This window comes from Scomber japonicus, chromosome 1 (assembly GCF_027409825.1).
Source record: "Scomber japonicus isolate fScoJap1 chromosome 1, fScoJap1.pri, whole genome shotgun sequence".
Classification (NCBI taxonomy): domain Eukaryota; kingdom Metazoa; phylum Chordata; class Actinopteri; order Scombriformes; family Scombridae; genus Scomber; species Scomber japonicus.
Genome location: NC_070578.1, coordinates 31,365,788 through 31,393,332, shown reverse-complemented (window position 1 = coordinate 31,393,332; position 27,545 = coordinate 31,365,788). Strand labels below are relative to the sequence as shown.

Here is a 27,545-nt window from a genome sequence, read left to right as displayed (position 1 = left end):
TACTTAGCGGCTCCACTCTGGGAATCAGCATTCAAGCCTCTTTTCGCTTTTAAGGAAGTTATGCTGAAAAGAAAGCCTGTGCTACATCAATCCAAGCGCTCTCCCTTTACCAGCATAGGAATTCAGGTTTAGGTAAGGCTCCCTGCTGAAAGACGGCCTTTACAAGTCTGAGGATGCGGCATCAAAGCACAGGCTTTGTGTAAAGCAGCTTTCTTTAGTCTTCGCAACATTTCTGTAACACTAGATGTGGAATGGACTCTGTGCTTACCAAGCATCATTTGCCCCAGATGTACTTCTGTTCCCTCTGAGTCACCTCTGGTTTAACAAGATCCCAGTGGCTTCATTTCACTGTTCGCTACACATCCTCACTCACTCCTCTCACCCTCACAGATGTGCACAACCTCTAGGAAACCACCTAGGTGTTTACAAATACGGTAAACTGTATAGGGAACTGAAGACCCACCACACTAAGAGGTTAGATCATGTTGAATAGTCTTTGTTGAAAATGTGTTTTCAGACATGTTGTCTATCATCTGTGTTCTGTCCATATACTAATCTCCAGGTATTTATGGCTGCACTTGATGGTATTATTTGGGCATCTTAAAGGTAGAGTCAGTGATTCTGGAGAAAGATTGTTCAATACACTTTTTGTCAGTGAATACTTGTTCAGTGAATATCCCCTCAGGGTTTGTGTGTGCTAAAAAAAATCTAGGGTTCATACCCAGCACCGGCTTTGAAAATGGGAAACAAACAAGTGGTCCAGACTTGTGCTAGGAAGTGTTCTCTCACAGAACAGGTAAGCTAACCTGACTTGCTAGATGTTTTATCACACAGAGCCAATCGGTTGAACCTGTTTGCTGGCACTTTCAAATAAATATTTGGCCAGTGATGAGATGAAACATCTGTCTATCTGTCTGTCTTACATTGAGAGCCAGCAGAATTTGCAACGCCGATGCCTGGTGATGGATTCTTACATCTCTTGATGTCTTGGGACCAGCTGCCTCGCACAGCAACACATACACTTCCATTTTATTAAATGTATTAATTCACACTGAATCCAAGACAGTCTCATAGAGATGTTTTTTTACACTCTGAATCTGTTTTTGTCAAATTTGGTGACGAGTAATCTGAGCAGGCAGCTGTTTAAATACACAAATATCCCACTGTATATGTGTGGAACTTGACCACATCAGTGAATCAATAAATACAAACACTGTTGATTTCTTCCTGTGGAGCTGAAATACAAACTATTTTGGCTCACTAAATTTCTGCTGTGATTCAGCCTGGTGAAGGCGGTTTGTTTGGAGGCTGTCCTCTCAGCTCTTCAGGCGCTAAAGCTGCCGGACGGCTGCCTCTGTGGACAGAGATGCTGAACGCAAGTTAAGTGAGGAGGCCACAGAGGAGCGGAGAGTGTGGATGGACTGTTGTACTCATAAGACATGAATTTAGGTGGCGGAGATTTTGATGGACCACGAAGGGAGGGGTGTATTTGTTTGGCTGTTTAGTTGAAATATCAACAATCTTTCTCCAGAATAAATGCCTTTAATCATTTGTTAAAAAACAAGTAGGTGTGAGACTGTTAATAGCTAAAAAATAATCACAAGCAGCTGTTAATGTCTAAATGGTTGTGAATAGATTATTTTCCTTTCCAAATATGCAGCCTGGTTGTCTGAGCAAAAATGATTAGACATGGTTAATTTCTCTGTCGTATCAGACATTGATCATTTTGACTGTGCTGCATTTTATCAATTTGTGTGTTTGTCATCTTCTTAAGTGGCAATTGATTTTGTCTAGTTAACTATCATCTGCTTTTGCACACTAGCGGGTGGTCCTGGTGAGTGGCGTACCGTGATCCAAAATGATGAGCTGTGCGCTGGACTGGATGTTGCCTGCATCATTCTCCGCAAGGCACTGGTAGAAACCTTCATCTGACTTGACCAGACCCAGAACCTGCAGGTTGTGCTCCTTCTACAAAGACGTGGAAACGGGCAAAAGAAAGAAAAAATACAGACATAATCTTAGTAACATTGCATTTTTATCATTCTAATACCGACTGAAGGAGTAGAAATGGAAGAAAGTTATCCTTTTAGTGTTGCATGAACTTACAATAATTTTGAAGTAGTCACTGGGGATGACAGCATCTCCATTCTTGACCCATTTAACAGTGGGAGCTGGTGTGCCGGAGACCTCACACTCAAAGATAATGTCCATGGACTCATGGGCATAAATGTTGGCTGGCTTCTTGACAAACTGGGGTGGAACTGTGAAATCAAGATAATACAGAGGAGTCAGAGAGGTTAAAAAACATGATGATAAAACAAAATGATATCGCATATCATGTTGAAGTTCTGGGAAATTTGTGAACAGTTAAAATAATGGAGAAGGAGATGAGGGATGAGAAATTAATGATCTTCTTACTGATGAAATTCAATAAACAATTTGTCAAAACTAAACAAGCACATCAATTTCTAGTGTTATGGTGTCTGGCAGGAAATGAACAAGACCCAATGATGCCATGCTTCCTGTTCAATTGCCAAATTGCCAGTTAAGGAACGGTGGTGGAACAATAAAAATAGAATCTAATAACTTATCTACTTTCTGCAAACCTCACAACAATTGTGATCTTTCCAAACATCTTCAATAAAAATGTTCAATAGCCTGTTTTTTTTTTTTCCACATTTGAGATTGGATGAAAAAAAACTGTTATATCGGTACCAGCACAGCATGTTCGCATGCTACACTAGCTGAGTCGAGCACTTGCAGATCTCCCCTGGTCCTGGTAATGAGGGCCAGAGAAGAGTTATTTGATCTGCTGGGGCAATACAACGCCTCATCAATCTGTCCTGGAACAAGGTCACTGGGAGCGCAGGGCCCAGGCCTCGTCCTCTCTATAATTGGACTGTACGTGTATGTGAGGAGAGACGGTGTAAGAAGCGCTGTGCATGCGTGTGTTTCTGTGCACAAGTGCTTCTGCTGCCTCTGTGTATTCCCTGACAAGCTGCGACCTCGCTGACCACAGTTTAAATGACTGTTATTGTTAGTGTGTCGCAGTATGTCAAGCTTTGCCATCAGCCTCTTAGGCTCTGTGATAGCTAGTTATTAGCATCAATTTTGTAGCTATTCAAATGGGCTGATTGGATATAGTAGCAGTGGGTTGATAAGGTCCTTTCTAGCTTTATTCACCAGAGTAGTGGGTTGTGAGGTCAAGTCCTCCTCATCTGCTTGATGTAGCTGTGACTAATTTACTCTAACACAATATTGGTAGTTAACAGATCAGCCTTCATCTTGTTGGGACAAGCTGTTAATGGGAGCAAAGAAATTAAGACTCACAAATTAGTTCTTTGTAATTAAACTGCTAAAGAACAATCCACAATACGCACATTTTTCCATTAATGGTAACCTCAATACACCAAGAAGGACTGCTGCTACATGACACATCAAGCACTGTGACATGTTCATATTTTCCTGACCTTAAGATGCATTTTAGCCATCTGTTTCATATTGCCATGCCCTGTATATGGTGCGAAGGTGGAAGGAGAGGTGCAAACCCTGATTTACCAGGAGCTACAACATCCTCACATTTATTCCGACTTGTCTAAGCAAAAGCAGTGTTTTTAATAATCAATTTCATGAAAGACATCTCCCTCTGGATGGTCATGCTAAGTGGATAATTTTGGGGAATTATCAGTGTATGCAAACAACTTCAACTCTTGCTTCACATCTGTCATCAATAGAAAATGGACCACCTAGGAGTATCCCAGAGTGGAGCTTCTCTTCAGAACAGACTTGATGCAACAAGATTAAAAAAAAGAGCCGTTATGTTTCAAATAAAATACAACTATATTTTATGTTTTTAATTTTGACTTTCAAATTCTCGCCCATAGGCAGCTGGGATTGGCTCCAGCGTCCCTGTGACCCTCTAGAGAGGATAAGCAGTTTGGCAAATGAATTAATGAATGAACCAACTTTAAAATTCTAATTGTTTTAAAACCACTAAATGTGCTAGGACAGATCAAATGAGAAACAACTGGATAGTGCCATCAAATATTGAGACGTTCCCCGCCTCGCTTCCTAATGAGCGTCTAGACTTTCCTGTGAGCTAACACTGGCAAATATTGACGACTGAGACAAGGATGGAAATGAGGATGTTAATATTTGTAGACCGTATCACTGTATAGTTGTCAAGACAGCCATCGCTCTGCTCTCTATACATGTGTGTGTGTGTGTGTGTGTGTGTGTGTGTGAGTGTGTGTCCCTATGTGACTTTTTGTGTGTTAGCCAGTGTTCCCTGCAGGGGGATGTGTGAGTTGTGAATAATGTATTTCACAGTGTGGTGTCCCCTGGATATTTGCCTCCAGTAGCTGCACAGCAAAAGCAGGTGGAATCCTTGGTTTGCTTTGGTGTGTAGGGGACGTAGCGTTAAAACAGAGAGAGAGAGAGAGAGAGAGAGAGAGAGAGAGAGAGAGAGAGAGAGAGAGAGAGAGAGAGAGAGAGAGAGAGAGAGAGAGAGAGAGAGAGAGAGAGAGAGAGAGAGAGAGAGAGAGAGAGAGAGAGAGAGAGAGAGAGAGAGAGAGAGAGAAAGCGCGAAAGAGTGTGTGTGTGTGAGAAAATATAGGTGTGCCTTACGTGAATATGAATAATTTAAAAGACGTATGTATATTTGTTTCTTCCCATTATCACTGCTTCTATATGCTGTACATTATGTTGTTTATATTGCTTCGTACTTTGCCAGCAATGTGTGCACGTGACTGCTTATATGTGCACACGTGTCTTTGCATCCATGATTTTGCAACCTGTGCACGTTCATTGTATTCATATGTGTTTTTGTGTCATTTTGTGTGTATATGTTGTGAGGACATTTTTGTGTTTTGATGACATTTTGGCCCGTTGTCACAACTTCGAAGCGCAATCTGAGGGTTAAGGTTTGGTTTTAAGGTTAAGATAAAAATTGGTTTTAGATTCAGGTATTTTGTTGTGATGGTTACGGTTTAGGGCTAGGGAATGCACTGTGTCAATGAGTGTCCTCGCAAGGATATAAAGACCAGTGTGTGTGTGTGTGTGTGTATAAAACCATAGTGAGGTTTGCTGGTGGTGATTGGTACCCCGTGGCTTTCTTTATCTCTCTCTCTCTCTCTCTGTGTTTCACCACTCAGTCTCCCATTTTTCCCCGACTCTTAATCTTCCTCTAACTCCCTGCCTATCTCTCAATCTTCAGCCTTCCCTCCATCTCTCCATCTCTCCATCTGAGCAGACATGCACCATTTTCTCTAAATGGAGTTCAGACATTTGGAACCCATTGGACTGAGCAATGAGTGGAAACGCCTAAATATACCAATAAAGCCTGGAGGGATGGAGGGAGCTTTCAGGACTCAACAGAGGGTGTTGACGAGTAACTCTCACTGCGAAAACATGCTTGATGACCTTCTTTAATTGGCTTGTTGGCACTAAAACATACATACTGTACGCAAAAGGTGAACTTTGTCACATTTTTGAAAGTATGAAGAAATTGGGTTTTTTTTGGCTGGCAAAGGAACTATAATTCAAAGTGTGACTTGATGAAAAGGTTGATAGGTACAAACATGACCCTGTTTTAAAACGTTCATTAAACATCAAAGTTTAAATTAATTTGGTTTATTAAATGCTACACTGGCCTCTTGCCTGCACATCAGTATTAAAGGCATGTGCATTGACAGACTGCTGAGCAATGAAGCCAATGCATGTTGGCAGCGAGATGTTAAAGTCAGAGCCAAAGTGCCTTGAGATGTATTTCCTCAAATGGATACTAAATGCTAGCGGCAAAATAACTGAAAGTACACAAAGTGACTGGAAAAACATTCAAACTCTTAAAGAAAAAGATTTCCTTACCAAATCTTTCAAGGTACCTGTGTGTTTTTTAATCCACTACTGGTGCTTTATAGCCATGTTGTGATTAGCAGCAGGCGCCAGTATTCTTTGTATGGTATGATATAAAAGCATGCACACTAAGTTGAACATGCATGCTATGGACATGGGGGTTGACATAAGAAATGTTTCTGCCAACTGCTGAGAGCCATAACAATGTCAGTGACGCTTTGGGATTTGCAATGAGCCAATAAAAGAATTAAGCTTCCAACTCATTACATAAACCAAATGCTTTAGTGAAAAATGTTAAATATAAATACACAATCAAAAACAACTGTGTTTGTGTATTAATGTAAACTTCACTACCTTTAAGAGTAATAGGGGTATGCATGGGGCATCTTTACTAGACTCACAGCTGTCTGAGCCTATTAGACTGTGCTGTGATGGATGCTGCTCACTCATCCCATATCAACTCCCAGGCTCCAAATCCTTACCAACATTTGTATTTTAAGGTTCCAGTAAGTGACGAGGTGATGCCGAGTAAAAATCCAAATTCATACTCAAAATGTCTTTTATAGGTCACGTCATAAAGCGTAAGTCCACATTTTTCTACTACGTTTTCTTCTATACGTTCACACAGATGAAAATGCTCGACTCTACCAGCTGGAAAATCTCCCAACAGGCTTACTTGTAGTGGTACATAAATACCACTCTCTAATGAAAGAGAAATCCAACAGAGACAGAAAAACAACAAAGGAAATGCAGATAAGCAGAAGAGGGAGAAAAAAAAAATCATGGCAAACATAAAGGGGAAATAATAGAATAAAGAACCCCAATGCCAATTATTCTATGGGACTGGTGTTATCTTTGCAGCCTGTAGCTTAGTAAAAGAAGCTTTAACGCAGACTTACACTGACTCCAGTGAACTACTAAAAGAGGGCCACAAAAAGGTCATGGGAGTGTCTCACTATGAGCTTGTTAAAACAAACCTCTTTCGGGGTTCCTTAAGGGATTCTTGGCTGCATACTTTACGTAAAGCTTCACTGGTATTCAGGAACATACTGAACAGAGACACTGAGGGGAAAAAGTCTGCTTCATTTTTTAGTAGTGATAAAAATGGTGAAACATCAAAGTATAAAAAGCTGAAGAAAACTGTTGGCAGTTGGCAGTAAGCATATTTTTGGCTCACTGGGATGAAACAAAAGTTAAAATAAAAGACTTTTGGAAATACACTCCTCAGCAATTAAGCAGCAGCAATCAATTAAGACGTATTTTGAGACTGTAGAAACAAAAGGGGTCAAAATATGAAAGACATTTTGCTAACTCTGTTAGCTTGGATGGAGTCTAGCTAGCTTCATCCAAGCTAAGCAACAGCTATTGGACAATCATGGTTTACTCTAAGGGCAAGTGGAGCTTGGACTGCTCTAATTACCCATCCTGCTCTTTAAAGATAACAGCTTTACTCTTAATCCTGGCCAAGACAAACAGCCTCAGCAAGAAAGATGCTTGGTGCGTCCTTTCCTAGTCGGAGAGCAGAGAATAATATCCGGTTAGAGGCAGAGTTGTAGAGAGGGTGTTCAATCTTTCGATGTTTTTGTGCTCGAAAATTACTACACTTGAGTCAAAGCAAAGATCTTAGATTGCCCATGAAATGCTGGTAAAAGCTTGCCTCATGGTTTGGTAATGGCTTTTAGAGGAGTTTAACATCATCCCTCTCCCCAGTACTGTCTTTATAGAGCATGGCAATTTGTCAATAAATATCTAAAACAATATTTCTACTCAACATTCAACTGGAAGTGATGTGGAAGCAAAACTGTGCTGTGTATGGTATTTTAAAATATGCCATACAAAGAATACCTGGCTATTTGGTGCATTATGTTTATTAATCACTGGATGCCATGTTTCATGTTAACTTAAATATTAGCAATATCATGGTAAAAGAAAGATAATTAATTCCTATAACTGTAAATATTGTGCTCATGCTGTAATAAAGTAGTAGCCTAAAGCAGCACCTTTGAAAGGTTTTACTGGGTGTATAGTAACAGTTTATGATTTATATTCTTGTGTTATTGTAAAAGAAAATGAGGGGAAATAGAGTTATATTTTAGGCTTTATATGGGTGTAACATTTCCCTAAAGGTTTTTAATAAACTCTGTAATAATCTTCTTGGCCATGAGTGTTTTAACTGAAGAGGAAACCACAGAAATGATGCTCAGAATTCAAATGAGACAACTGACACCAAACATTGTGCTTCAGTTTTGATTGTTTTTGCCTTTTTTAAAAGATGAGGAGCCGAAAGGTGACAGAAAATGAGGGGGAGAGTGCGGTACAACATGCAACAATGGTTCCCCACCAGAATTGAATCGGGGTGGTGCAATTGTGGTATATAATCCTATGCTACCACAACGCCATGTGCTTGTTGTGTTGGTGCATGTCTGTTCCTCACAGAAGTGGGAATCCCAGGTTTTTAAATTGGCAAAAATTGAGTAATGCCAGTCAAATGCTGTCAAGTCCAAGCTGGACTGCGCTCCCCACTGTGGATACAACAACATGGGACAGCTTAACACAACAGACTCTGACCAAAGGCAGCATTTCGACTTAATGTGACAAGACAGAGACACACAGTATGTGCATGCCCTTGGAGTCCTGCAGATACAGCTTTATCGTGAATAAATAGCAGACCTGATTCTAAAAAGAAGAGAGGGTCTGGACAGGACTCAGCCAGACCTTCACACACCTTTCACCCAACTGGCAGAGATAACACCCCCCCCCCCCAATGAATAAAGGAAAATGTGTGTGCCTGTGGGTGTAGCCCCTTATCAGATTAGTGTGCTTTTAATACTTAAATGGAAAGTTTCTTTTTTATTTTTGTCAGAATATAACTGCTGAATATAACACCAGAGGAAGGGCAGGAGGGCAGCGTGTCAAAGTAAAAACGGTCACATCTGTCATTCTTCCACACGTCATTTCCAGCAAACTATTCCCGTCAGTAGCTGGAAAAAATCATTTGACCACAGTTCATAAGGTAATTCCCACGACAGTATTTTCATCTGATATGTTAATAGACGTCACACGCGCCTTCACTTTTGTTAAATTACAGTCACCTGTTTTTTTTCTGCCTGGTGGAACAATGTGAGCCGCTCAAAGCATGTAGATGTGATATATGATAAATAAAGTTTTGAGAAAATTGAACTGTGAGTTGAAATTCAGCATATTGAGGTTTTTTATGTTCCTGTCTATTTTTGCCCATTTCTGTTAAAAGGTTATAACAACCCTGCTGTCTGTGGTTATACATCTAGAGGCCTCTGCCTGTAGGAAAGACATGGAACTTTTACAGAGGGCAGGGACTTCCTGCATGTGAGCGTAGCACATGGAAAGAACAATTACGCTGATGACATGATAGCTTGAGTCCATGATAGATGAGGGCCACTGACTCTGAGCCCCATAAAACTGAAAACATACATGTTTACATGGAGACACTATTTCTATCCTGCAAACAGACGAACCACACAGTCCAGGTCTGGGTGGTGCCCCAGTCATACAAGACCATAATCAAAAGCTGCTGCCTCCTCTGGCCTCATTTATCCTGTTGCCAGCTCTAACAGAGGGTGAGATGTCACAGCACACATTCGCACATGCAAGTGTGTGCCTGTTCAGTCCTATTGATGTGATGTAAGGGAAAGGGTGATCTAAACGTTACCAGTAAAACTAATGCTTCTTCAAAAACACCTGCAAAGAAGAACAAGTTTTCCATTGGCTTCATTACAATGGCAGATTGTGGTTGATACTTCACAAATAAAAATCTAATCTAAATCTAATCCTCTTTATCTCACTGACAAAATATGGCACACACTACTGGATACTCTTGTCAGTTTTGACAGACACTGACACAGTCTTTTCTGAAGCTTAGGTGAAATCTGCATCATTTCATACTGCAAACAGGCATCCTTATTTGTTTAGTTGTTTGGTCTGTAGATAAAAGCTTTGCTGTGAACACACTAACAAACTAAACTGGAGTATGGTCCGTTGAGCTGTGAGTATGCTATTGTTTCCTTGAAAGCTCTACCCTGGGTGTATCTGTACATTTTTAAAAGAGAGTAATAGTGTCTCTTTTCTATCCAGACCTTTGTTGAAGCGCTGCTCTAATGTGAAACAGGAACATGCCAATTGTAAATTCTCAAAGCTTGTAAAAAATCTCTAACATATTTGTATCAGCAGGGGTCACTGCAAAGGTACTTAGATATTGGGTTTCCCTGAAGTGTAAATGCAGTGGTATTCCTAGTGAATCCCACCCCCCCTCCCCCTGTAATGTAGCTCGGGGCTATTACAGCTGATCGTTATCTGATTGTTCCAGAGATTTTATTGGATTAACCTTTACGTCTTTTCTTGATTCCTAATAGAATTAAATGACATACCATGGCATGTATCAGAAACATTAAATAAAGTGAGAGCAAAGGGTGCATATTTGTTGGGAAATATTTTCAGCTGCAGATTTGGTCAGCTTTTGAGTATTAAATGCAGGAGAATTATGTCTGTTGAACTGACTTCCAAAAAAAACTAGAGTATCCATGATAAGCATAATAAAGAAACATATCACCTATTTGACTCATTTATGTGTTTTGGATGGAGGTCTTTGGTACAGAGGAGTATGCTGCACAAAGCTTTGGCTACACAGGCAACAACTTGTGAGTAAGATCAATTCATGGTTTGCTTTGGGGGTTTTTTTCTTGTCAATGTGAAAAAAAATCACCAGTCTCATCATGTAAGAACAGGCAGTATGTCCTATAAGGTATTTGTAATTTAAGGCAATTAATTGAATATAAATGTTTAATTACTAAACATATCCTTTGGGTGTGCAGCAACAACCAATTTAAATTAACTGAAGAGCCACAAAGACAGATACAATGTTTTAATAATGTTTGAATATTAATAGTCTATATGATAATAAAACGCACACTCTCTGGTGTTTTTAAATAAATAAAGGAGCTTGGGCAGGAAACTAATGCTGTATTGTTATGTCTTTGTGCTTTAATAAATAAAGCAGAGAGTTCATGCACTCTCAAGGCCTGGCTTATCCATCACTGTGTGCGTCACATACAGGTGTATAGAGTAAGTGCATAATTGACCTTCTGTGGCATCATTATGTGTGTGTGTGTGTGTGTGTGTGTGTGTGTGTGTGTGTGTGTGTGTGTGTGTGTGTGTGTGTGTGTGTGTGTGTGTGTATACACCCTCTGCAGCCTCCATACATCTCTCTTTCGGCAGATGAGCTCCAGCTGCATCACAAACCCTCAAGCTTACTCTAGGCGAGACCTAACAGTGTTTTATTAAATCAAATCCCCCGGCTGACTCTCTGCATCTTTTCCTAAGCACAAACTGTCCACTGTTTATGAAAAGTCACTAGCCATAAACACACAGTTTTTCCTTGTTACTGTAGCAAAAGAGGCCCTAAGGTATTTTAGAGGAAGTCAGTCATAGGTAAAATTGTTTTTTTGTTAGTATAGATTCTGACCACATTGATTTCTATGAGTTTCTTTTTACAAGCATAACTACTTCTTGAGGGAATCAATTGACCTTTCAAGTATCACTTCTGTTGTCAAGGGAGCAAATCAATGACACAATCTGGTTTCTTCATAAAGCAAATGCAATTAGGCCCGCGTGTCTACAGCATGGGAGCTAATCAACTAATTTTATCATATTACAATGACTGATGTCTTTCAACAATATTCCAGTAATGCTGATCAATCTATAGTCCTGTCACGTTGGGGGTGGAGGCTTGCAGGGGTCAGGTCAGACACATAAAGAATTTCAGAGTCGAAGCCAAAAAAATGAGTGAACTCTGATGTCCTCCTGTGACCTGAGCTGATTTCTCCATTACTGTCTAGTTTAATCACAGCGAACGGCAGGAAATGATGAAAGGGCGGTGGTGGTGGGGTGAAGAAGAGATGAAGGGATTTGGGAAGAAAGGGATGGAGTCATAGCATGATGTGACTGTGTGTGAAATGCAATGAACTCAGGAACAAGCCTCAGGGCATTTCCCCCCATTCTCAAGTTATTTCACACCCAATCTTGTTGACTTGCTTCCTCTGGGAAAGTATGCATACATATATGACCTATGTGTGCTTGTGTACTTATCTCACTAACACCAGTCTAACAATGGTAATTACAAGACAATTACAATGGTTGTATCTCATGTGTGGAACATCCCATGCAATTATTTGACTTACTACATACAGTCTCTATTTATTTATATTGAATATCTAGTGAGTATCTGAAACCGGTTTTATATAAGAATCACCCTTTGATCATTTCTGGAAGATGTGATTTCCATTAACTACAGCATTTCCAACCATCATGAACACATTCATTAAATGTTAAAAAAACAGATTGATTTATGTCTTTTGGGTTAAAACCATTGGTGAACCACAGGTGAACTGGAAAGTGAATTTTGAAGCTATCATTACACAGTTTTAGTGGAGGAAAGGGCATCTCAAATGAAGACCGGTAATTTGCTATGTTAATAAAAAAAATAAAAAAAGGACAAAAAGGAAACAATGCAATAATTATGGTTGTTGTCACTCTACTGGCTTTATAATAGAGACAGTGTGGTGCTATAGTGTCTGATTTGTTGTTCTACTCAAATTTCACATATTTGACATGCCTTAATTATTGTCATCACAGCAACCAAGGGTGAATATAGTGTCAGAGTTAAGTGTTTTGTGTGCTTTGGGAATAAAGGAAATACGTAGTTTAGGAAGAGTAAAAGAGGTGAAAAAATTAAAAAATAACTAAATAACTAAAAAACAGTTCATATGAGTGCTTTGGGTTTAGATTATTGGACAACTTCATAATTTCAAGTGCTGGGCATTTTTTTGGTCAAAAATGTTAATGTGTTCTTCCTCAAATTTGTTAAAAATGTATTGATTTCTGTGAGACTTTTACCATTGGTCACACAAGAACCAAGCTTATTTATTATCAAACCATTTTTGTTATATTATTATTTTGTATATTTAAGTCAAGAGTGTAGGTTCGATTTGAAAAGTAGTGGAGACTTTGGTAGGGTCTATGGGTCCTCCCATAGAATAATTTTTTAATTATTACAGTATATTATAATTATTAAAGTTTGTCTGTACAAATATAACATATGAAATGATGTTTTTACTTTACTTGACAAAAAGAAATGCCAGCTACTCTTTCAGTCTCTTCTAATTCTTGTAGGTCTGGTTATCACCCTTTGATGCATCTACATAGTTTGCATGCAAAAAAATACCCCTTGTTTATTTCATTTCATACTAAATTGCCAAATGCTTTGTTTCAAGTCTGGGATATGAGTCCATAAACAATTTAATAAGCTCATTCCCAAACATAATCAGATGAAATGAGACTGGTTTGAGACTTAAATAAGACCTGAATGATTCAGCTTTCCTCCAAGTGCAAGTTTAGCCTATAGGGTCCTTTGTACCTAAATAACTCCAAAAAATAAAGCCATTTACACGTTAATAGATTGGCTGATGATGATAGGATAGCTTAAATGAAAGACACTGTGGCTGGTTGAGGATACCTTGTATTGTGAGTTGGGCCTGGACTTCAATGGTGGCGTTGGAATTGTCCGCCATACAGGTGTAGACTCCGGCATCTGCTTCTGTGAGATTGGAAATTTGGAGACTGCCCCCTCCCAGCACCTCCACACGACCCTCACTAGAGACAGAAGGAGAGAGAACAATTTGAATGGAGATGTCGGGCTGTTGACCCTTTCACATGATTCATGATAGAGCTGAGCTTAAACCTCTTCTTTTTTCTTTTTCAATCAAACCTGTAAAATATGTAAAATATAATTTCAGCCCTTTTTCCATGAAGCCTATTCTCATTCCACTCATTCAGAATAATGAGCGTTCAAGGTTGCAGCCTCTCGAGCTACATGTTCCCCGACTGGCTAAAGGTTGACTGCCTTCCTCCATCACCTTTTACCAGCTTTCCGAAAAAATAAAATGTGTTAAAACCTGAGTCAAGTGCCCTGAAACTAATGCAATTTGCAAGTATTCTCAACATTCATGATTTAGAAAGCATCTGGATTTGAACATTTGGTAATATGCGTCACACAGAAATAACACATTACATTATGTGATCCGCCTTGTAGTGTAATCCAATGAACCATAGTCTGTGTTATATGAAGCTGTACTATATAGGGACAGATATTGTAATGATTCATTTTGTATGTATCAGTTTGGATTATGCATTAGAGTGCAAGCCTGACTGAGGCTACAGCTGGGGCTCATAGTTTGTACGATATCAGCTACTGCAGTTGTTACGTCGCCATGACAAATGTTTTCATATTCTTTCATCAGCTGTTGATTAACTGGGCTGACATGAATCAACAGAGTAACAACTGAGCCATCTAACATCAAGGAAAAGTGATTCTGAATATGTGGAACAATGTGCTCTTGTGCTCATACCTCTAATAAATATTTGTGCGTCAGATAAATCATTATGAACATGAATCTTTTCATGTTGAGATAAATGTGCATCCTGAAACATACAAGCGCTCACTGAAAACAGACTAACATCATCAGGCATTTCTAGACTGAGCAATGTGAAATATTTATTATTCTAAACTATTTACGCCTAATCCAAAAATACAACGTTGCAAGTGTTTGTATAGCCTCTCTTTGATGCTGTGACCCTCCTCCATTTTAAACAGTTCCAACTTTGATTTTTTTCCAATAGGCCCCAGAGGGAAACAGTCTGTGGCAAAGCTCTGGCTTGATTCAACAACCACTGGAGCATGGGAGTAGGAGGAGGCTGAGAGGAAAGAAAACAGAAATCAATAGCTTACAGAGAGAGAGCTCTGCATTCAGTGCGAGACAAACAGGGAGGGAGAGAAGTAGGAGCAGCGGGTCAGCTGAAGAAGGTAAAAATCCAAAGAGAGCCACAGCAAGAAAGATGCAACTGCGGAGAGCGAGATCAGTGCATAATGGTTTTGGCACAGAGGAGTGGGGGATACACGCAGAGGTAAAGAGTGCACTGAGGAAAACAACCCTATGCTGCAGGTTGATTTAGTTTTAAACTGCTGACTAGCTAGAGCGTCCACTCGAGCTTCTTTTTTCTCCCTCCCTGACTGGTCCTGGGTTTTTGGCAGCGCTGGCCTTTGAGACCATCTGCCTGTCTGTCTGTGCTGGAGTGGAGCATTCAAGTGGCACTCGACCTGCTGTCACCATGATGACATCACTGCTTTGCTTGTGCTGTCGGAATAAAATAGACCACTTACTCCTGCACTAGCCACAATCGTACACAATTAGTATAGGCGGACTGCAGTTTTCAAGTTAGCATGACTCACTTTGTTTTAACAATGAGACTTTAGTGCCTGACAAATATGCTAAATGCTTCTCTTTTCTCACTAATAAAGCCACAAATATGTAACAAAACATAATATTGTAACATGAATGCTGTATTTCTACTGTTTGCCTCACAATTGCCGTGACAACAGATAAATGGAGTTGCGGCTGTGATAACTTGAGTATTACAAACCGTTTTAAGTCTTTAGGGCATAATCCCTTACCCCAGCTGGACTTCTTGGATTAAATTTCATTGTCTCACCAGTATCTGAAGCAACACACCCCCACCTGCACTGTTTTCACACAGGGCTGTTTTCATTCTAAATACCCATTAATATCACTCTCACACACAAAGCCTCTGTTTGAAGATGGATGAGGATGTTCAACCTACATATGATCAATCTAAACTATATAAATCCTGGTTGTCACTGTTCTGTCCTTATTTATCTTATACTGACCCTACATGCAGCCCCTCAGTTCAGCCTCTGTCTCTAAGAGGCAGTCGTACATCTTTGTCTCTTTAAGGCCTCATGATGAGCCCACTCTCATCTGATTGGCCAGCTTTCCTGAGACCAGTTGAAGGGCAGCCGTAACACAGTTAAGTTACTGCCGATGCAAACCCATTTTAGTCTTTAATAAACTAAATAACAGGAGACTTTGTAAAGAATTCACAGGAGATATGGAGATGTTTGGATCTATGTGTTTAGCAGATCAGTTAGAAATAATGCATGGAGGAATAGTGCAAGCAGAAACAGCCACAGTGAGATATTTGATGAAGAGCTGCAGACGACCAGCACACCTCCAACAGGTGAACAACTTATCTTACTTTGCCCTGCTGTGTAATGGAAAAACACTCACAGCGTGCAAGCTCAACTAGAGTCAGGGCTTGGTGTGACTAACCTAAAAAAACAATGGAAAAAACACTATAATGTTAGCGGAGTGGCGCAGTGAACTCACACACCAAATAAAGAATTAAGTCATGAACTGACGTCAGCTGGGGTTGAAAGTTGAAAAAACAGCTAAAAAAGTGTTCAGAGCAGCCTGAGGCCAGTGCTTTTTTGCTTTGCTCACTGGGATCGAATTTTGTGACTTTATATATGAAAGAAAATAAGGAAACACACAATAGGTCCTCTTTGATGAAGAAAATATGAAATAAACTGTGGCACTCAGCAGAAAGTCGGACAAAGAATTCCTGGGTCTTCAAGGTGGGAAAAAAAAGGTTGGCATAAAGACGGCTGATGCCCTTTCTTTTGGTCCTGACACGGCAGAATGTGACACAGCACCAAAATGTCAAATGTCTTGCTGTAACATTGATTACTTCCCTGTGCACATGAGACAGCTGGGATGTTCTGAAAGCTCTGAAAAACGTCCCTGAGTTGGCTGTGCCTATGCCAAGCATTCCTGCAGTTAGTCTCACCAGGACAACTATTCAGACTCTTCGCCTTTCGTGCTACAAACACCATAAAGGGCATTGACAGCTTCCTCTTGTATTTGAAAGGGAGCATACCGTACAGTACATATCAAACCACCAGGCTATTTCTCATTCTGTTTAGAGCAGGCCAATCTTAAGCATCGACTGAAACAGCTAAAGTGAGCTATAGAGCGAGGAATATGCTCCTCTTTATAGACCGTGAGAGAGAGAGAGACAAAATGAGTTAGCTTGAGTTGAATGTGCTGAAGACACGTTGTGCCATTGTGACGGAGCTCCTTACTCGAGGCCATTAAAAATAAGACAAGGTGCCTGTTGTAAGTCTGTGACATCTCGCGCATTAGCCGCAAGTCCTTGGTGGGAGATGCTGGTAAGCGAGGCTCTAATTAAAACTGCATTATACATATTCACCTTCAAAGAGCTGTAAATTAGCTCGCTATTTGAACTGCCATTTTTTATCTTGTTACAAAACAGCACACGCATATGCCTACATACACACACAAGCAGTGTGAAGACCATGGGGCCAGAAATGCTAAGGTGTAATGATGCTAATTGGCCTCAATAGCTTTACCAGGTTTTTAGTTTTTACTAATTCCACTTCCAGCAGCAACAAATTTCCACTTTGTTTCCATTGTGGTGAGTAATATAATCTTTAGCTAAAATTTAAGAGACACTCAAATATAGTTTACCAAATGAAAAAATGCCTAAACTTTTCAGAAGGTAACTTTAAAAAAATGTCATCAATTCAGTTTAAGAATAGTAGAAACAACATCATCCCCCTTTCTCTGCTCCTCTCTCATGTGTAACTTATCCAGAAAAGGTGTTGAGAATTTCCTGTCAGCGTGTAGAGGCCTCTAACACAATCTTGTCCCCTGTTCTGCCATTCAGCTTTGAAGGCAGTGGCAGGTACAGAGACTTCAGAGAAGGGCTTGAGGGTGTGTTTGTGTGTGTGTGTGTGTGTGTGTGTTGGTGGGGGCGCATTTGGTATGTGTGAGTGGTGACTCAGCCTTCCGCAACACCGACTAGTGGCAAGGTCAGTACACTTGGGCGAGGGGAAGCTGCAGATTGCTGAAGAACTGTATGAGTGTGCTGATGGAGGAAGTGCAATACGCTGTCACAGAGCAATCAGTGGTGCTGTGACAGTGGTTGGGCACGGGCCATGCTATCTGTAGCACACCGGGGGGACCGGGTACAATCACAACTGTCACAACAAAAAAAGGGAATTCATTATTAATGGATGGAGTGGCAATCTCTAAACTTTCTTTGTTTAGCCTCTCTTTTTCTCATATGTCTGTGTTCAAACTATATTTCTTTTCCCTCCTTATGTTCCATCTCTCTTCCTCCCCATCCCCCCCTCCCCCTCCATAGTTTCAAAACCATCTCTCTCTGCACCATGAGTGCCAACAATTGCGCTGTTCGAGGTGTTGTTCTTTCAAAGTGAACGCGCATTGAACTTCCCCCTTTTGACCAGAGCATAATCATAACAGTTCCATGAATTTCAATTGTGTTCAAGGTGTGAAGACAGCAGTGGGATTTCAATTTACAGCCACGGAGGGCAAGGGAGCATGATTTCTCCTGCTTCCAACACAAAGTGCTTTGTTCTTTACTACCTGTTTCTGTTGAGATACAAGCTATGGTGTATGGAGAAACATGAGATAATAAAAAAAAGAAAAAGAAGAGAGATCAGTCAAACTAAGGGAATGAATGAGTGAATAAACAAATACAAATCAACGTGAGAAACTACCTGATGCCAACAGCCCAGGCTGGGGCTTCTCAAGTGACTCAGCCATGAAAATGTTTTTGTTTTCCTCTGGCTCATAATGGAAAGCCGCAGGGCCCTCGAGACAAAAAACAACTCTTGCATACCTGACTTATTTGCTTTCTCCTCCCCCCCCAACCAGGGTCTCCAAGAATAAACTGATCTTTTGATTAGTGCATATTACAATGAAGCCTGAAGCCTATAACTCGCCTAATACACTTTTAGATAGTTCCGGTGGGCGCTCCGGGGCGTTTGAAGCCCCGTGAAACCTGTGTGCCCCACGGTGTGTTTCGTCTACAAAACTCCAGGGCTCCACCAGATCACAGACCTTAAATGTGACATAAACCCACACAACATCTGGTGGAAAGCCACAGTGAAGCATTGAGGGAGAGATGTTTTATGCTGTGTGACAATATGCAGGCCTGGACTATCAGTGAATAAAGCTCCAAATCAACTAATGATGTACAGTTGTGTGCAGTTTTAAGCTTGTAGAAGTAAATTACAGCATGTGAATAAGTAGATGACAGATGCTGATATGTAAGACTTTTTGGGGAGCTATTCTTGGTGCTTGAGAACAGCCAAAAAAATGAAATGTACCGTAGATTAAGCCAATGAAAAATAAATGACGTTTTCCTCTTATCCACAAATCCTACTTGATAGCAAACATAATGTTTTGAACCAACTACAAAGTGAGAATAATAGATGATATGACAATAAATGCACTTTGAAGAGAGACAGTTTGATTGTGTGTGGGTTTGTGATATGCTGGAGACTTCCTAAAAGAACACTTCCCATGCTCCACAAGCAGGAATCCATGTTGCTTGTCTTGTTTTTTCAGCTCTACATGCCAGCAAAAAACCACTCCATTACCTTATCCTACGCCGCTGCTGCCATCTATCATTGCTGAAGAAATTTGACTTCTTAAGCAGAACTCTAACCATAAGGGTCTCCTGTGTATCTGAAAGAATGTAATATACTGGCAACAGAAGGTACCTCTTTCTATAATAATAAAAAAAAAGTGGAGCAGAAGAGCTGGGTTTTCTTTTCTCACAGATCAGAAGTCTTTGCTCGATTTGGTTTGATTTCTGTCTGTTAAATCACACAGAACTTTTAGAAGACCAGAAAATATGGCTCTCCATTATATCTACTTAACAATAAACTAGGCAGAGGACATTGTGTTCTGTGGTCTGGAAAGAATAAATGCTTTCCAATAACCGATGAATCTAAAAAACTGCCAAGGACTCTGTCATTTAGCGTTTTCGGATGAGTAAGAGTTCAGCAGGAGACGGACATTTGCCATTAACCTCACTAATAGTTACTCTGAAGCGAGACAAGGGAAAATCATAGACCATTAACACTGATAGGTTGTATCTATGACAGGCTTCTTTGAGAGGCTGAAAGGTTCAAATGAAATACCCGTGTTTTTATTGCAGCGGCCATTCTGTGTTGTTTTCTAACAACATGTAAAGAGCAGAATGGCTGAAAATTGGCTCGAGAACAGAAGCTGTTCACCAATCAGTGACATCAGTTGATGGTGTGGGCGATAACAATGTAAACACACTTAAAAAGATGTCGAGAACAAAGCGGGTCAAAGTTCTGACTGTCACTTTGCAGCTTCACTCAAAATGCAGACAATTACAGATGATTGCATCTGAAGGATTGTTAGCTTAGATGGAAATGGCAGCTACAGTAGCTCAGCCATTTTTAGAGAAGACAGAGACATCTCTACTGTGTGTGTGTGTGTGTGTGTGTATGCAGTCTGCAGCAATGCCAGAACTATTACAAAAGTGATGTTGGTTTGGATACCACATTATTACTGTTCATCTAAAAATCCAGCTGTAAAATGGCCATCGTAAAGTAGCAATTTAGATTTCAAAACTCCAGTATATAATTCTGGATGTCCATTATTTTTTCAGCAGTAGCCATTTAATGTATTTACATCTTTCATATGTAATTATCCCTTTATAAGCCAGTGCATGTGTTCATTTAACACTAATGTGGAAGACAACAGCAGGTGTCGGACATCATCAACTGGGACTTAAATCTTTACACCAACTTTAAATTAGCAGAAACAGCTATTTTTTAAGACCATCTGGATTCTTTAATAATGTTTTTTCTTCAGGACATGCTGTCATTAGGGACCATTCAGGAGTGTAAGAAAAAAAGAAGTTTAATTTCTCTGATGTTAATATTGTTTGAAGATTTTACCTTTTTATTTATTTACACATACACACAGGTTCACATCCTGCCATATGTGGTTTATAGGAAAGACAAATTGTTTAAAAAACACTTAACATTTCTAGACTCTGTGACTTTACATAGTCACATACTATATACTGTGTATCCTGAATATAATTGTGAAGCTCTTTGGATAAAAATGCCATATAAATACAGCCCATTTACCATATACTATAGCATGGAGAACAAGGTATGAAGCCATTTTTCATATCCTTTATATGCTTCCAGCTCCCCTGCCAGCTCACTAAAATAAAGACTTCCTCGGTACACAAGTGCGTCTTTACATTTGTGTGTGTTTGTATTCATTTTGCTCTCTAACTCAGAAAACAACCAAGCAAATAAACTGATGTATGTGTGTGTTTGTGTGCGAGACGTCTGCGTGAGAGGGTTATACTGCAGTCCAGTAATAGTCCAATTTCAAACAAATTTCCCACACCATGCTTCTCTCTTCATACACAAGTAAATGCAATATACACAATCATATTAAAATAAAGGCGTCGAGACAAGGAGGAGAAGAGACGGATGGCTCGGAGGCTTTGGAAGGAGGTTGATTTACATGCTCTGTCAATTCCCTGTTGCTGGCCGACATGCATAATTCATCCATTTTATTGACTGCTGGGGAATTCTATTAGGTGATAGAGTGATACTCCCAGGAACAAAAGATGACTGTCCTTTTCATGAGTGTCATCAGGACCAGTATGCACGACAAATCCAAAAGGCCTATGCTATCTGTGCATGCCGGCACCTGGAGACGCTATCACCGACAACTTTGTCAAGAATCTATCTGTTCTCAACATGTTGATCGAACAGATTCAAGTGTTATATATTCTGTCATGGTGCTGCTGCGCTTAATCAGAATAAATGTTGAGCTTGGTGTCCTTGGCAATAGACTCGCCCTGAGCTTGAATGAATTTGGGGGCTCGGATCAAGACACTAGTGAATGCATAAACAGCACGTTAGAATAAGCCATAGTGCAGCAGATATCACGCTATCAATCTTTTATTCAAGATACTGTTTGCAGATACCTCAGTTAAATAATATTGATAGACCCGCAACAGAATATGATAAGATATTCTCAGTGGGTCTCAACTGTATCTACTTATCGGAAAAAGGTATCTGCTTTTTCACATTTGTCCATTTACAAAAAAAAAAGAAAAGATTCACTTTGATTATTAAAAAGTAATTGGTTTGGGGTTCTATTCATGTATAAATTTAATATCTGATCACACTATTCAGTTTCAGCCCAAACTGACAGATGTGAGGCGCTGGGAATAAAAATGAGCATTTAGGACAAATATTGCTGATTTCATCCTGTCTAGTGGTGTCACAATAGAGAGCAACTGACTGATGAGGGGCACAATGGATGTTAGCTTTTAGCTTTATTATCTTTTTATCCTCAATAATTTAACTGTATTTCAGAACTGGGTTGCAGTCTTGTGTTTATTCTGCCTTTTTTGCCAAGTATATCAACTTCTACAACATGTCATTATCATATGATGTTGCAAATGTAAGCACAGAGGAGTTTTATTTCATTCATGTGAACCTAAAACCACCTTCAGGTAAGGCGCATTATACCAAATTAATGGGACCCATATACTGTATATACATGCTGCACACGCACACTCCAACTCTCTTTCTAACCACCGAGAAAGAAAAAGACAGAGCCCTCTTTCCCTCTCGAGTGATGATGAATGGTTCTGGCTTCACTTTTATTCAGGAAACTGTGTTTACATTCATAAATATTCATTTTTTGTGCCGTCAGGTGGAACAGTGAAGTCGGTCCCTGGAACCTTCTTCCTGATCACCTATGCAAGTAACGCAAGTTGTGAAAGTCAGCATGGTAGGATTGGTCATCCAACAAATAGACTGCCATGTCTCTCAGCCAAGTCACAAACTGAATTTATGACTAGGATTTTTTTTTAAGTGTTATAAAGTGTGATGATCTGACTCGGTGACCACTTCAATTACGTCTTTACGAGCTTTTTAAGACACAGTAACTCAACAAAGGCAAATCCACTGAGTGTTCGACAACCACCTGTTCTAAATTTCCATTTCAGGTCTTTTCTCTTTTACCATCTGTCAGCACAGACATCAAAGACTTCTGCTGCAGCCGTTGAAGTCCACGCGCTCTTCGTCGCAATATGGACAGGTGATATAAAAGCAGCATCAATCTGTCTCCTGAAACATTACGAATAACATACTAATGACACTCTTCAAAGACTTAAGACACATTTTTGAAGGATTCCACCGTGTCTTTAAAAGTATCCTAAAGTACCTCTAAAAGAAAATGTCAACTAGTGGAGCAAATAAAAAATCATTACCGGGGAGAATTAGACAACCAAGAATCAGTACAGTCTGACATTCTACCACACATGGTTTAATGTAGCATCTCATTTTGAAATACCAACATTATCTCAGTGGCTTGGGGTAAAATTGGCTTTCTGCTATTGTGAACACAGACTGAAAGGAAAGACTGGAAGAAAAAAAAGATATATGACGAAGTTGAAGCATCAGCGGCAGACACACGACGTGATAATCCCTCGCTGTCAGTGAGTCACCCTGCTTTCAACTGGTAGCTCCAACACATCTTCATAAACTTTCATCTCGTATCTGCAGCCTCGGCGTCACCACTTTCAAGGTCCTATTTGTGCTGCGCTCCAAAGACCAATTAGACAATCTTTGCAGACCCCCCCCCTGTCCCCCCTCCCCCTTTCTCCCTCTCACACTGCACGCCACACTGATTCTTAACTGACACTTCTGTCTCTCGTGTAATGCCTGAGAGGGAACTGGAAACTCACAAGGAGAAAGAGAAACTATTCCACCATTCTTTTTAATTGTCAGTGTCGTACTGAAATGAAAAGAACAGTCATGGATGTTTGCCACACAATCCGTTTCTGCTCTGAAAGGCGGGAGCATGAGGGTCCACTTCAATATCGAAAGCACTTTCCTGGTTGTTCAGATTAAGCTCGCTAATTACCAATGGAGACACCCTGGGGGGGGGGGCGGGGTGTGCCCTCTAGATGGTGTTTTGTAATTAATACAAGCTAGATTAATAAGTATCTTTTTAGCAAGCTCCCACCGGAGGTCAGGGGTACAACACAGACAATACCACAGGTGTTACAGACATTTTACCTTGAGATATGGTGCTGTGTGTGGCGATCTAATGATATTCTAGCTCACACCACGCTGGAGCTTTGCGGTTACCAATGTGATGACCTTACACTTAATTTAACTGATGGTCGAAATCTCATTCTGGGCTGGATTAAGATGAATGAACCTCATTTCGACAACTTTCCGTTGACCCCACAGGTTGCAAAGTTATTATACTACAGGACAGGTACACAGGGGTTAGGTAAACAAAGGGCATTCCTAATTGGTGGGAATCAAACTTCCCACGTCTAGCGTAATTCTCTCCGAGGGATTTGAGTTGCTCTGTCTGAGCTAATGAGCACCAGAGGAGTGAGAGCACAAGCGCTGTGACACTCTCTCTTAGATCTTAATTTGTGAATTTCCCCTCAGTTGGCAACCCCCGGCAGCCTCGTCTCCCAGCTGAAGTGGCTCCATTGGCACGTCCAGGTCTCCCCCCGGGGTTCTCAGGGTAGCAGTAGCAGAAAAGCATTAACACCTTGGGGAGCAGGAGCCAAAACTAACCTGTATGCTCCCAGAGACCAGAGGCACCAGGTACAAAGGAGCAGTGAATTACAGTCTATGTTGCCTTTCAAAAGCTAGGAAGGTGTGAGAGCCAGGGGGGGGGGAACTGAACACAGCAGTGTATAGCTTCAAGAATAACTGCTGGCAACTTAGATGGGCAAAGATCATTTTGAAAGGTGGATTTGAATAAGGTATAGCCCACCTACTGCTATCAAAAGGAGCAGAAACATACTATTTGGGTGTTCTTTCATTTAACAGCATAGAAAACGGTGAATCCATCCTACAGCAAGAGTTCATGTTCGTACCTTTCTTCTAGCAGCTTGTCTTCAAACATCCAGCGGATATGTGGTGCAGGGTAACCATTGGCCATGCAGGGTAGCAGCACACTGGCGCCCACCGTTTTGGTCACGGACACAGGCTGCACCAGGAACTCCGGCTTCCTCTCTTCTCCGGTTTCTTAAATAAGAGAAAAAAAGGTCAGGGTTAAGGCCGAGGTTAAGGTAGGGGTGAGTAAGTGAGGCCCGAGCAGCAACCTTCTACTTAACGGGTGTCATCTGTCTTAAAAACTTCAAAAGAGCTCGTGTCTATAAGGAACGTTCTTGACACCAAGACCAAAGATGATGTCCATGTTGATCACAGAGACAGCTGAAGTCTCATCTCTTTAGGAGTGCAATGTGATCTCCCATAACTCCAGTGGCATCTAAACATCCTGCAATAACCACAGGATCATGTTTGGCCTCTATACGTTTCTGTGACGCCAACACATACATAAAGACTTCTGCATCTTTTTTATCATCCTGTGAGTTTAGTTTTGATCACATTTTTACACAGCAGTATATCAATTAATAAAACTGAGAGGTATAAAATCGTTTTAATTCCTTTTTGGCAGTCCCAGAAACACCCTAGTAACTTTATTCTCCAAGTATTTTGATGAATGATTCATGGTTCCTTCAAAGAAACCGAATGAAAATAAATATATTTCTGTTGCTTCAACATCTGGTAGCATCTAAACAAAAAAAATCCTTTCAGTTTTCTCACACAGCTTTATATGAATTTTTCTAACTGTTTGCATCCAGGCTTTTGCCACTCTACCACAAACCCCTTGGAGGAGACATAGAGAGATAAAAGCTCCCATCGGGGTCTGGTTGAAGCCTGATTTATGACCGCTAATATCTTCTCTGTGCTGGCAGGAGTCTGGTGCTTAACAACTCAGTAAATAAAACTTCTACTAGGGACGAGACAAGACACTCATCCACAATGGAATTCAGCCCCCTTTTTCTGGTATACGACTGAGTTACTGTAGCGTCACTGATAACCCCACCGGGAGTCCCACCACTCCTTTCAGTATCCAACCTTCATCTATCTCTACAGCTGAGCAGATTTTCCTCATGCTAAAAGCTAATAAGCAACCCAGAGAGGACACCATGTACCTTTTTAATCAAAAGACGCCCTGAACTATATATTAATTTCAATTTACTGCACAAGAGGTTCTACAATAGCCTAGAAGCTGTAACATAATTGCAGTGTAATCAAAGATGTGAAAATGTTTGATTAACTGGTCGCCAATAAATGTAAATCATTAAGCTTCCTTCTGCTGTGTCACTAAATGTATCATCCAGCATCAATGTTGTGCATTTACTGGACAATATTTCACTTGCTTGGATTACCTGGCAGTATCTGGAGCTGGGCCTCGTCGCTGGATTTTGACGACCCCACGTTCTCCACCAGGCAGCGGTAAAGGCCTGCGTCCGCCTCTGTGGCATTGCTGACCACCAATGCACCGCTGGGAAGTAGGAGAAGCCTGTTGTTCAGCTCCAGGGGTTGGCGGTCTTTCTCCCACCGGGTAAAGGGCACCAGGTCCGAGTTGACCTCACACGCCATCACCTGGTTATCCCCAAGACGTACAGTGGATGGCGCTGGTTGGCTCACGAACCTCGGTATACCTGGAAAAAACAGAAGACAAGACAAAAAGATGTTGAACAAGCATTCACTTCAACATCAACATCAACAGAACAGATATCTCTAACATTTCTGGAGATAGTAGGTAATAAATGTCACAAACAATGGGACTTCACATCTTCCTCTATATACATACATTATTCAAGGTTTTAAAAAGTCAGTTTCTTACTGAGGGAGACACACTCTCACACTCTGTCAAAGTTAGAGCAGTTTTGTTTATTTCATGAGAAAGTGTTTTTTTTCTCCCCCTCAGTATTTTTCTGACTGGTTTGAAGTGGGTTTGAAGAGCTCAGTTGGTGACACATACTTCTGCACACTAATCAGGATTGAACAACATTTAAATCAGAACCTGATGAGGGTTAGTGGTTTTTTCTTTGTCGCTGTTAATCAAATCTGAACAAACCACACCCACACAGACCTGATGAACAAGATAAGAGTGCACACAGTCAACTCCTGATAAATTATACCTTTTTTTTTTTTCCTTCTTTTTTTTTTTTTAAACTTTGATTGGTGCTTGTTTACTCATGAATATTTAATGTTATAGAAAAATACTAAAAGGCAGCTTTAATGAACACACTATGACAGTATATGAATTTTAAATATGTACTTTTTTTAAAAAATCCACCCTTTTCTGATTAACTGCAGGGAAGGCGAAGAAGAAGAAGAAGAAAATAGCTATTACATTTGCATCTGTGAGTCATTCCACAGAAAAAAAAATCAGACTTTCAAAGTGGCAGATTGGAAAGCAAACACCGATCTTGGACCTTTAACACAGCAGCGGGGGGAAAGTTATGTAGAATTTGGAATATCTCTTATAAATTACGACAAGATGTATTTGGCCTTAATCTTAAGAGCTGGAAAACATAACAGCATATTGGGGGAGTGACATCTTGCAATCCATATTCAAGATAGATTCTCAGGAGCTGAAGAGGCCAAATATGCAACCCCTACAGCACCCCTCCACCACTACCACCAACACCACCACCACCACTCACCCACCCCCGACCTCTTTGCCACGCAGCGCAGGAGACACACAGCACTAATTAAAAAAAGGCAGGATCCACCGGCTGTTTGTGCTGCTATACCCCGACTTTCATCTCAATGCAAAATAATTATTTCCTGCGTTTGAAGCCATTGATCTGAAACCAACACTTGCGGGGTGCGCTGGAAACAATCGCACACAATGGCTTCAATTAAAAAGAACTTATAATATGTAAACTGTGAATTGTATTCTTGGGTTTATAAGTGAAGAAGAGGGAAGAGTTGTTTTTTTTTTTGTTTTTCTTTTAAAGTAAGAAGGCCACTCAATCAACAATAAAAAGAATATCATGCTGCGTTA

At 40.4% G+C, this 27,545-nt stretch overlaps 1 protein-coding gene across 4 annotated transcripts in view; it reads right to left on the bottom strand.

Moving 5' to 3' along the window:
- Positions 1–27,545, bottom strand: part of neo1a (neogenin 1a) — a 159,533-nt gene that overhangs the window by 46,896 nt on the left and 85,092 nt on the right. For all 4 annotated transcript variants that reach the window (XM_053317173.1, XM_053317181.1, XM_053317190.1 and 1 more), the window contains exons 3-7: positions 25,915–26,190; positions 24,553–24,703; positions 13,400–13,536; positions 2,107–2,261; positions 1,848–1,968 (exon numbers count right to left, since the gene is read on the bottom strand). In XM_053317173.1, the coding sequence (XP_053173148.1) occupies positions 1,848–1,968; positions 2,107–2,261; positions 13,400–13,536; positions 24,553–24,703; positions 25,915–26,190 (840 nt within the window). The remainder of the gene's footprint in view (positions 1–1,847; positions 1,969–2,106; positions 2,262–13,399; positions 13,537–24,552; positions 24,704–25,914; positions 26,191–27,545) is intronic.